Source organism: Alnus glutinosa, chromosome 4 (assembly GCF_958979055.1).
Source record: "Alnus glutinosa chromosome 4, dhAlnGlut1.1, whole genome shotgun sequence".
Taxonomy (NCBI): domain Eukaryota; kingdom Viridiplantae; phylum Streptophyta; class Magnoliopsida; order Fagales; family Betulaceae; genus Alnus; species Alnus glutinosa.
The window spans coordinates 1114800-1127176 of NC_084889.1; the positions used below are offsets into that span (position 1 = coordinate 1114800).

Here is a 12377-nt window from a genome sequence, read left to right on the forward strand (position 1 = left end):
TAAAGACTTTCAAACCTTTAATAAAAGATTTTCAAAATGGTTAGTAAAACAATATGCAGAATGATGGGAAAGTAGGATACCAAGATCCAAGTATCGCTTTAATCAATCACGTAGAGAGCTAATTTATCAGAACTGGTCATATAAAATAATGGAGTATTTGTCATTACTTATCGGCCATTAATAAATAAAAAATAAAATAATTAATGAATATTGTCTCATTAATCTTATAAGATAAGACTGCAATAATGATGCTCATTAGGACTATGGACGATATTAGAAGAAATATATTTGTTGGATCAATATAAGAAATATGTTTGTGATTGGATCACTATTATATAATATGGTCATATTTGTTGACAACTTGTGCCTGGGTCACTATTATTTTATGTTTCTTTTTTGTCTTTTATTCTCAAAAGTTAAAAGTCTTTTAACTAATTAGGTATGAATGAAATGAATCTTGATATATTAATCAAAAAAAAAAAAATTGAAGAAAAAAAAAAAATCTCAAAGTGCCTGATGACGTGTACATCCACATCAACTAAAAGTTGAGAGTTATCCATATCCATTTTTTTATATGAGCAACCCAAAAACAGAAAATATCTCATCGAATCAAGTCTAGTATACTACGCGGGCAAGTGGGGCACTATTTCTTTATTCCTATAACGACTTAAATTACCCAATGCTCCTCACCAAATTACCCTTTTCGGTGGTCATTACATCCAAGCACTGTGGACATTTTCGTCCAAAGGGAGACGGACATTTCTTTTGCGTGAAAGCAAAGTCAGAAAGACAAACGTTGGTGCACCTCGAACTGATCTATCTCCCTGTTGTTCTGATCGAATGTCATTCTCTTGAAAGTCGCGAAAGGGATTCTTCGTCCTCTGGAGTTGGTGTGGGTACAGTTCCTGCAATTTTTGCTTTTCGGTGAATGTTGGTCCGGAGGAGGGTGATGAGCTGGAGGAGAGTGGCCCTGGCTCTTCAAGCTCTTGTGGCCCATGGCTTGCTCTTCTCCTTCACGCTCTTGCTTGCACTCAAGCTTCAACATGCTGTGCCTTACTCTTGGTGGTCCGTGATTTTCTTCTTCGTTCTTTTGAATACTAGTTTTTTTTTTTTTTTTTTTTTTTTTTTTTTTTTTCCTTTTAGATGAATATTGGTATTTGCTTTCAGTTTGCTTGCTATGGAAGTGGAAGAAAAAGCAAGAAATTTGGGTTCCTGGGACAACTTTTAGAAGTTTAGGATTCATTTCAGTTCTCAATATGATGCCTTTGTTTTTCTGTTATTCTGTTTAATCTTTTTACATTGTTTGTGGGAGACCAAAGGTACCCATTTTTGTAAACTTGTGATTAATTATTGGCTTCATTGCTGGGGTTCAATATCTGTGTATAAGATGTTTTGAAGAGCAGATCGCACAGAAATGCCCACATATGATCATACAACACATTGACTATTTTAATAGAAACATGGATAAACTGTAGAGTCAAAGCGTGAAAGCCATTGCGCTAACGTAACAAACAATATTAAATCACCCCTTATTCCAAAAGTTGAAGCGGATAGAAATGTGTAAATTTAATCATTTAATTAGTACTTTAATATCTTATCCTTGTAGGTTTTAAGTTCTTCTAGGCGCTGTTTCAAGTTAAGTGGAACCAAAATCTTTAAACTTACTTCTGTCAAAATATTGTGGGAAATGTGTTCAAACATGGCGGCCAAATCCAGTCAATATACTGGCAGGTTAGGCTATTGTAGAAACTTACAGAAGGGGGAAAAATTGAATTTAAACCTGAAATTATGAGTCTGGGATTCCCAGCTGAACCCCTCCAAGATGGTGTGTTGTGTGTTCTGAATACTGACCAAGGAGAAGTTACTGATATTTGTAGTGAGGGATTTTTCTGATGGTGATTCCCTCACTGTTCTTTGGCCAAATTATCTATCAATTTCACTAGGTGACTACAAACTAAGAAACGCGCTACTAAATATAAATATAATTTTTTATTTATATGTTATTAACTATTAAGTGGTGTTTGCTTTTGGTTTTATTGTGCAGGATCATATTTGCTCCTCTGTGGCTCTTTCATCTAGTTGTAGCACGAGGCAGGTTTTCCTTACCTGCTCCTTCACTACCTCATGATCGCCACGTATGAGATACTCTCTCTTTACTTTTTCTTGAATATATCATCTTTATTGGTATAGAATTTACCATATTAATCTTGTGGGAAAAATCTGAAGTTTGGTTGTATATCTAATTATAGTGACAGAAAATTAAACGCTTTCTTTTCATGGACAGTGGGCACCCTGTCACGCTCTTATGGCAATGCCATTGCTTGTTGCTTTTGAACTACTCCTTTGCATACATCTTGAGGGCAGCTATGGTACGTAATCTGCCATGACATAACCATCTATAGATACTACAGGGGCCAACAATTTTTTGTTCTAATTATTAATTGCTGTTTGCGAGTTACATGTGATAGATAAAAATAACTGGAATTGATTATGACACTCATATATTTGTCTGTTCAATATTAATTAACATGTTTATGGATCTCATTGAATATCTACATGAACACAAGTAGGTTGGGATTCTTGTTATCATTATTTTTCAGTTGTTTAGACCTTATTTGTTGATGTTCTCGCAAATTCGAATACATTGCAGTCGTAAACTTGAAGACTGTCTTTCTGCCCTTGTTGACATTTGAAATAGCAATTCTGATCGATAATATCAGGTCATAATCTTTTTTCTTCCATCAATAAATTCATCATTTTTTATATAGTTATTTATTCTTTAGTGAGCATTCATTTAAATCATTAAGCCAATACATTGATTTTCAAATTCTGCCACAGTGGAGCAATCCACTCTACAAGAAATTCTGGAACAGAATCCTGATTAACTCTACAGACACAACCACAATACAATGATTAATTTATAGGAAGGAGTGAGTGATTACTCACCACTTCCATTGAGGGATTCATGCTTTTGGTCAGCTCCTGCCCTTCCTCATACTCCAATTACTCACCAAAGTGCATTTTCCATGACCCTTTCTATTGTCAAGTCTTAACATCTAGTCTAGGAATTTTATTGCTTAATTTAATTAAAACATTATGCTACTTTGGATCATTCAATTTTTAATTCGTTTGGGAAATTGGTGATAAGTAGAATAGCCCTAAGTAATTGATGTTTGTCTTTTATATAGGATGTGTAGAGCTTTAATGCCTGGAGATGAAGAAAGCATGAGTGATGAGGCGATATGGGAGACTCTTCCTGTATGTTCTGTAATTCTATTGTCAATTAAAGAATTGTTTTGATGATACATTTCTCCGTAATTTACATAGATGATTGCTTATCTAGGTAATAGTTCTGAGGTCTATGTGATTGGTGACACTGAATTAGGTGTCTGTTGGCACTCTGCACCTAGTATTTATATAAGTTAGAGGATTACCAGTTTTTATTAGGTTTTATGAGGAACTCCTGGTTATATGGTTATGCTGGATAAAACCTAAAAATAAATTATGAGGACGTTTATTTCTGAGCATTATTTAGTTTTTTTAAAATGTGCACTGCTGTGATTTGTGACATAGTGATGGGCCTCACTGCTACTTGATACTGGTTGCAGTGCATTTATGAAAATAAAAGCACAAATTGGAACAATTTTGCAAGAATGTTCAAGGGCTGGAATGATAAGATCACCTAGATCTAGTTAGAGGTGTGCAAACCTTTCCTGATGGTACCTTATAGAAATCTAACTTGCCTCTATCTGTAGGTTTTCCATTTTTTTTCCAACACCACCCCTCCAAAAGAGGACTAGATATTCCCACCATGGTGGGATTATAATCTACTTGAGACTTTCTGTCCAGCCAATTGGCACCAGAAAACCAATTGGGATATTACATCCTGTCCATTGTTTTATCCCACACGCTAAAAGAACCCGAGGAACAAATATACTTTCACTTTTGTCAATATCTTAATTGTTATGATCTGGAGAAAAAGGGGGGAAAATATATTTTTTCTGATAAAGTAAAAATGTTTTACTGTGAAAGAGAAAAAACAAGGGTGTTTATGTTTAAAACCATTTATTTCCATAATAACATTCGTTATTGTGTGATATTTGTACAAGACACTGACATTAACTTGCTCGAGTAAAGCAACAATAATGATGGAATTGTTCCAGTGATGCTTATTGTAATGTTTAATATTGCAAATATGGTGTTCTTATTCCTAAAGTTTCAATACTAAAATAAAATATTTGGTTTCTAGCACTTCTGGGTCGCAATTTCTATGGTCTTCTTTCTTGCTGCAACAACTTTCACTCTTCTAAAGATATGTGGTAAGTCTGTCTGTTTTTTAACTGCAATGGTACTTCGTTGTATATTAGCTGAATCTCATATTGAAATAACCTCTGGACTTGTATCTTTTTGTTCTTTCATATCAATAATTTACCTGTATAGGCATTCAGTTTGGTGCTATGACAAACTGACCCTGTTTAGAAGTTCTAAAAGAAACTAATCTTCTTTGCAAATTCTAGTCTACTGTTTATTCCTATGTTATACAAGTTCTAGTTATATGGCCAGCTATTTTTCTTGTTGATTAAACCTAGATGGTGATTACCGGTAGTTCACTTCTTTCTTCTCTGCTACAGTGAATGATTGTTTCCAAACACCATTTGAAGATCAAGTAAACATATTCAAGAAATTAGCTCTGGAGAAAGTTATTTCCCACTTATTATTTAATTATCCAAAGAGACTTTCACTTTGATTGAAGTCATTTCAATTAGTCATATTTGTGGCATGAGCTTATTTGGATAATCAAGAAAAATGTTATTTGATTGAGGACTAGAAAAACATGAGCTACATAACACTATAACAGACAATCATGAAAGCATTTAAAGAATTACAATCATGGGTGCCAGTCTTGGACACCAATGTAAGGTGTTTGACACCATTGGCCGTTAAGAATTGGTAAATCATAGAGAATATAAATGATTGTTTATTCAACATATGCATACATGTAAGATATTGAAATACGTTAAATGCCCTTGTTATGTATATAAAGATGAGAGCAATATTGAGGTGTTGAAAGGAACTGGGTAGATCCTGCGTACTGTTGGTCGGAGAACTAGTATTTAAAGGTTAACTGTGTAATGAAGCAATCAGAAAATGCTGTAATCAATCATAAATAGTAGTGATATATTAATTCTGAATTCTATTACATATAAGTGCAACATTTGGACGTGTCTTATGGATGAATATTATCCTTATTAATTCATGAGAAGTGGAGAGAGGTTTAGGCAGGAGGCCAGAACAATCTTTAAATAACACTCTTAACGAGGATGAAAGTTATTTTCTGTTTCAAGCCCAGTCTCATCCTGTTACCATTCACATCCCAAACAATCTCTGCGTGACGGTTGAGTTCCAGCCCCATGGTCTATTAGTCATACTGTGCTTGCACATAAACATTTGTGTATGCTTTAAAAACATTCTTTGGAAAACATCATGTTAACAATTTGTAAGTGTATAGCAATTATGTGGCATACATATTCTTTTTTTTTTGGATGAATAAGTCATTCCGTTAAGCAAAAGAAAAAAGCAATTAAGTTCAGTACACAGCAAACAGCTTCACACTCAACACTTATAACTCACTCCTAACCACTCATTCAACACCTTTACGATTCAAAAAAATTACATCACGCTACTCACTTATTCAAAACAGAGGGGAATTCCCACACAAAACATAGAACCCTATTCAACACATAATTCTTAAAACCCTTCTAGAAAACACTATTTTTACATCCCATAAAATGGCCTTCATTATGCTTTCTTCAGACTTGCCCGCCAAAAATTCTTTTTTTCTTTGGCGACCAAATATGTTATACACTTGTCCCCATTACCAGCTTGCACATTACTGCCCTTAACCCTTCTCCCTTTAGCTTCTTCAATCCCCAGCCAGTCCATAATTCTTTCCCAATCCATTTCAGGAGCACCCCACATACATTTCCTCATTATTTCCTCTACAGTCTTTTAGTCTTTTAGCATATCTACACTCAAAATAGAGGTGATCTCTACTCTCAATACAATTTCTGCAGAACACACATTTAGGGTTCCTTGCATATACCCATTGCAGCATCCTATCTCAAGTTGCAAGTCTATTTTTGATTATCAACCAAAGTATAAAGGCATGCTTTGCAATTGCACATGAGAACCAAACAATTTTCTACCATGCAACTACTGGTAATTTGAATTTAATTGCTTCACAAGTTTCAGAAGCATTAAAACTTACCTGATTTAGAGGGCATCCAGGAAGGTTTATCAAAATCACCAATCTGGATAGAAGGAAGAAAACTTTGTATTGACACTAAATCTTATGATCTTGCATGCCTCCAAACCCATTGGTTTATCAACCAAAACACTAGAGAGTTTTATGCATATTCTTAGGATGCACATAACAAATTTTATGCTAATATTCATGATGCATTTAGTTTCCTGACCTTATTTACAACTACATTCAGGTGACATAGCTGCTCTAGGCTGGTGGGACTTATTTATAAACTTTGGGTATGATTTATTTGTGTTTAAGCAATGTTTGATGATTGTATATTCTGTTTCTGCTTCTTGAAATAATTCTTGTTCATCCATTTACAGCATTGCAGAGTGCTTTGCCTTTCTTGTTTGCACAAAGTGGTATAATCCAACTATTCATAGGCACTCAAACATTAGAGAATCCTCTTCATCTTCAATGTGCAACCTGCAGGACATTGGTGGACATGTTATGAAAGTTCCTTTTGTCACTTTCCAGATCCTTCTTTTTATGCGCTTAGAGGTGTAATAGATGTTGAGAACTTCCTATTTGCGGATATTTTGGAAGTTCTTTAAGTTGTCCTCATTCCTGTTCCCATTTCATTTTCAGGGAACACCATCTGGTGCTAGGCATATCTCATTTCCAGTTCTTTTTGCTCCTCTTTTTTTGTTGCAAGGAGCTGGGGTCTTATTTGCTGCATATAGATTGGTGGAGAAAATTGTTCTTTTAGCGCAAAACGAAGTTGGCTCTGGAACATACTCTGCTCTATCGTCAAAAGCTCGTGAATTTTTTGGATTTTTGCACCATGGATCAAAGTAATTGTTTAACATTCAGAGGACTTTAATATTTGAATGGGCTGTATTGGATTTTTGTCTGCACAAACGCAAAGTATAAACAAAATGTAACATCTGCCACTTTCTAGCAATTTTTGTTGCTTATGGTTCATTTCTGTGAATAGGTTGCTTGGTTGGTGGTCGATTGATGAAGGAAGTCGAGAGGAACAGGCTAGACTTTATAATGCTGAGGTTTCTGGGTCAGTGTATTTCTATACTATAAATTAGTACCTTTTTATGTAATATCTCCAATTAGGCAATCTTATTTCTGTGCTCAGCTGCTCGCTTCTCGGAGCAACTTCAAGAGCCCTTATTATTTCTATTATTATTTCTATGTTGAGGTTCAAAGGACCTAAATTGGTTATACTGGTATTTTATCTTAGTGCATACTTGTATGTGGTATTTATTAGTGCTTAACATCCATGCCATGCGTAATACGGCTTGCACTAAGATGAAATATCAACGTGTAATCTTTAATCAATAAACTATATGGTCCACTATGCTGGTATTTTATTAAAATCCTTATTTTATTTTATTTTTATTATCAGGAAGAAAATCCTTACCTTCTTTGTCACAGGAAGAAATTATTAAGAATTTTCTAAAATAACAAATATCAAAGTTCTGACATCTTGGAACTAGTGAAGAATGTGGAAGTATTTTTCGTTTCACGTTGTCTTCACATATTTATGGGTACGACCACAAGGACAGGTGATCACTTTATTATTTTATGTCACTAGCTAGCCAAGTGTCACTTTGTATAAAATATTACTAAATAGGGTGGTTGTGGTGTTTTCTATTTCTTGTAAAAGCTATCTCCTGTCCACTCTTCTCCTCCAATGGATCTGCAGAACTCTCCTTTATGCGTCTTCAAAATTCCTTTGGAGTCAGGAAAGATGATACAAATGTAGTAACATATTGATTTTTCCTATAAATTAAACTATATATCCTACTAGAATGTCTTTTGTATTTCTTTTCCTCTTCATGTATTCCGGTAACTCTTGTTACATATGTTATTACACTTTTTACATTGCATAGTTTGTGTAGTCTGATAGACTAGTTCTGAGGAATTGAAAATAAAAATTATTGTTACTGATCTCTGCTTGATCCATATCATTCAGGTATAACACTTTTGCACCTGATATTGTGAAGAAAATGCCTAAACCAGATCTTGTTGAGGAGGTAACCACAATATTATTGCAGTCCCTGTTATGCAGCCTCAACTTCTACCTCTAGTTTGCATTATCCTGTCCAGATTGCAGCATATTTGTTATTTGGTCTGATTAAAATTATACTAGAATTTAAATCTATTTTATACCAATTGATTTTTAAGTATAGTATTTTCAATCCTTTTCATCTCAGATCTGGAGATTACAAGCTGCACTTAGTCAGCAAACAGAGATTACAAAGTATAGCGAGCAGGAGTATGAAAGGCTTCAAAATGTAATATTTGGAACCTTGATTGATATTTTCAATTTCGGGAATATTTCAGCAACGAAAATTTGTTGAGCACTGGTTCGAAAATCTTCAACTCCAACTTCAACAATAACTTGCTATTTTTTTTTTCAAGCTGCTGATTGTTGACCAAGAATCACCATGCTCAATCTTTTTCTATTCAAATGCATTTTTAGGTTCAGTTCAGATTTAAAACCCTTCAAAATATAACTATATCCAAAATTGTTAATGAAGGAAATATAAGATAGGGCATGTATGTAGGTGTACGATTATGTATGTCTCTGCTTGGGTGTGTGTGTTGAGAGAGAGAGAGAGAGAGAGAGGGGGGGGGGGGGGGGGGGACCTCTTATAAACAAATAAAAAGTCACAATAACAGTAGGATGAATAAGTGATACCAGCTTACAATGCAAAATGTATTCTAGTTAAACAATATTGATTTTTAGCTCCAAAATGAAGTGGTTGCTCTACAATCTAAAACTTTTTAAAAATTGCTGAGTTATAGGACTGCGTTTTTAAATATCAGACGTGAGAAAGTAATCATAACAAGCTCTTCAACATTGCAACCTTGTGGAAAATATCAGTTTAATTATAGTTGTTTTTTAATTTTTCTCTTTAGTTATTATTTGACAATTATAATATACTGCATTCTGTCAAATGAGGAAGTTGAGATGGGCTTTGATATTGCAATGTTCCAGGTGTTGACTGCGCAGTGTGGTAACCAATTTTCTCTTGGTTTATGGATAATTAGTACGCGATGATACCAATTGTTGGCACAGTGACCACAGAATACAAAGGGAAATGAGTTGGTTTTGCTAGAATAAATTGACTCATATTATGGATGCAATCAATTGATATGCGTGTTTTAATACTGTTTTATTCTGTCTTGTCATAACATGGTTTTACTCTTTCATGTTTTTGTCAACTCTTGTGGTAGTAGTCTTCTTTCCAATATTATAGGATCCACTTTGGTGTTGGATACTAATTTAATGATTCTAACAGGAGAAGATCCTATGTAGAGTATGCTTTGAGGAACAGATTAATGTGGTCCTTCTTCCATGCCGGCACCACATCCTTTGCAGGTATTTCCATTGACCTTTACACTGCCAACATCCATTTTTGTCCATTTAATATTATTCTGTTAATACAAGTCTTATGGCTTTCTTTAAGCTGCATATGAAGCATTGGTGGGCATTGTTTCTGTATGTTGTCACCATTTATACAATCCTATCATATAACTCCTATTACAGCAATGGTTCTCACCATTTCCTGATTGCATTTCAGCACATGCTGTGAGAAGTGTAAAAAGTGCCCCATCTGCCGTGTCTCTATAGAAGAGCGATTGCCTGTATATGATGTGTAGTTTCAAGTCAGACAGGAAAGAGAAGGGTAGGGCTTCCACCATTTTCATACATCGTTGCTTGTGCTTTTTTTTTTTTTTTTTGGATCCGGATATCCTGGGTCACCTATAGCCGAACATACCTCGTTCGCTGCTGTCCCACACAGTGGTAGCCTTCCGAGCGAAGAGGCCCAGCCAGAATCACTAGACTCGTTGCTTGTGCTTTTAATCAAGCAAGCACTGAGAATTGAGAAACTGGCAGATTTGGTTATGTTAGCCACTTCATGCGAGTGAAATATATCATGTCAATAGCTGTATATATACTAGTGTGCCGTGCATAATCAATGAAACCACTGCTGTTTTGCATGTCCTATTTCTATTGTAGTGTTACTATCACTGTTAACTTTAACTTGTCAATGATTATAGAGGAATTGCAAAATGATGGCTTTGTTTGTTAACGCTTTTTCATTTTTCCTTTTGCTTTCTTTGTTAGAAAAAGAAAACATTATCAAATAACTTAAAACACAAATTATTTACAAAACAATCAAAGCTACTCTAACATCTATGTTACATTAGAAGACTTTTTCAGAAAAAAAAAAAAAAAAAAAAAAAAAAAAAAAAAAAAAAAAAAAAAACCTCTTAAAAGCGCCGAGGTTTTTCCTTTGGACTGAAAAACGTGATCCATAATACAGAAATGAGATACAAACAGCATGGAGTCTGATTTTTATTTGGTCTTGAGCCTGTTGGTAAATTGTGTTCCAAGAGTCAAATATAAGGTGTATAACAAATTTGTTAAATCATTACTTATTTCAAAAGTTTAAGCAGATAGAAAATGAGAAATTTAGTTATTTAATTAATATTTTGACACTTTTTTCACGTGCGGATTCAAAATCTCCCTCAACAAGTAAATGTTAACGCGTGTAATATTTAATTGAAATTAGGGATAAATTGTGTTTATACTTATGACTTTGTATTGTTATTACGTTAAATTACTATTTATTTCAAAAGTTTAATCCGATAAGAAATGGTAAATTTTAATTATTTAATTAATATTTTAAAAAAAAATTAGTACAAATTTTTTTTTAAAAAAAAAAAAATAGTAACTATCGTCAATCTATTTCTAATGCTACATAAAAGCAGTATATTCATCTACTTTCTTAGGAAAAAATAAAAAGAAATCAGGCTAAAAGCACTTGTTTCTATGCTGGGATTGCTGAGAAAGTCAGGATGATATCTTGAACCTCTTGCAGATGCAAGAAGGTGTGTTCCCGGTTCATTACCTAGGGGTTCCCCTTATTACCAAAAGGTTGGCAGCAGCTGATTGTGAAAGTCTTGTTGCTGAGATCTCAGCTCAGATGGACTCTTGGTCGGTCAAGAATCTCACTTTTGTAGGAAGGTTTCAGTTGATTAATTCTGTCCTTAGCAGCTTCTAGGTTTACTGGTCTAGAATTTTCATTTTACCTAAGAAAGTTATTCTTTAAAAAAGCAAACGTTGCTTGGAATAAGGTGTGTGCTCCTAAGAAGGAATGGGGTTTGGGCATCAAGAAGTTGGAGGTTTGGAATAAAGCCTCTTTGTTGATTTACATTTGGAATCTGTTTGCTAAGGCAGGTTCCCTTTGGATAGCATGGGTGAAAGATGTGTGGTTGAAAGGGAAGAAGAGCTTTTGGCAAATCCCTCTTCCTCAAAACATGCTCCTGGGGGTGGAAGAAAATTCTAAAGCTACATCCCATTGCTAGATCTTTTCTCAGTTAAAAGTTGGTGATGGTTCTAGTATTTTTTTTGTGGTATGATACTTGGCACCCTGCAGGATGCCTTATTGAGAGATATGGTTTCAAACCTATCTATGATGCTGGACATAGTATTGGTCCTATGCTGTCCTCCATTATTAGAAATGGAGAGTGGTTTTGGAAGAGTGTCCGATCGGATAGTTCGGTTGAAATACAAAGTCGGCTGCCTCCGCAAGTTATGCTTAGGAGCGACTGTTTACCACCTCTGGAAACAGAGGAATGACCTTTTGCGTTTGGACACTCCAAGTTCTGAAGAGGCCATTGTTTCCAAGATTAAATGGCAAGTTCGAGTTAGGATGCTGGCCAAAGGGTCTGTGAAGATGGTTAGAAACAATTTAGGCCTGGTTCATGATTGGAATTTACGCAATCTGGTCTAGACTGCTTGCGTTGTTTGGTTCTGTCGAGCTACTGCACTTTTTCCTTTTGCATAACAGTGTTTGTTTCTGATGTTTCTGTTAGTAGCTGCTCTGTTCTTGCAGTTTGATGTTTAGGTGGGATTGGTTGATGCTATCGATCTGTGTATAGCTTCTCTTAGTTTTGTTCCTGACTAGGGGGTTTGTCCCTATGCAGGAGACTTTGTCCAGTTTTTCTGGAGTGTATGTTTTCTTGAGTTTGTGCTTATAATAAGAGATTTAATTCATCCAACAAAAAAATAAATAAAATAAAATAAAAAAGGAAAAGA

At 34.8% G+C, this 12377-nt stretch overlaps 1 protein-coding gene across 3 annotated transcripts; it reads left to right on the top strand.

Moving 5' to 3' along the window:
* The first annotated feature begins 684 nt into the window (after positions 1 to 684).
* LOC133866634 (uncharacterized) lies at positions 685 to 12335 on the top strand. Of its 3 annotated transcripts, XM_062303223.1 has the most exons (15): positions 693 to 1065; positions 2045 to 2135; positions 2285 to 2369; positions 2651 to 2720; positions 3189 to 3258; positions 4250 to 4319; positions 6498 to 6543; positions 6631 to 6808; positions 6896 to 7101; positions 7245 to 7319; positions 8238 to 8298; positions 8479 to 8559; positions 9571 to 9650; positions 9853 to 9957; positions 11158 to 12335. In XM_062303223.1, exons 1-14 carry the CDS (start codon positions 929 to 931, stop codon positions 9929 to 9931), a joined length of 1329 nt encoding a protein of 442 aa, XP_062159207.1. In that variant the 5' UTR covers positions 693 to 928; the 3' UTR covers positions 9932 to 9957; positions 11158 to 12335. The 3 variants fall into 3 exon arrangements, 2 of the variants coding, with proteins under 2 accessions (XP_062159207.1, XP_062159206.1); XR_009899901.1 differs by lacking the exon at positions 11158 to 12335 and having other exon boundaries at positions 685 to 1065; positions 8479 to 8631; positions 9853 to 10013; XM_062303222.1 differs by lacking the exon at positions 11158 to 12335 and having other exon boundaries at positions 696 to 1065; positions 9853 to 10273.
* The last annotated feature ends 42 nt before the right edge of the window (positions 12336 to 12377 follow it).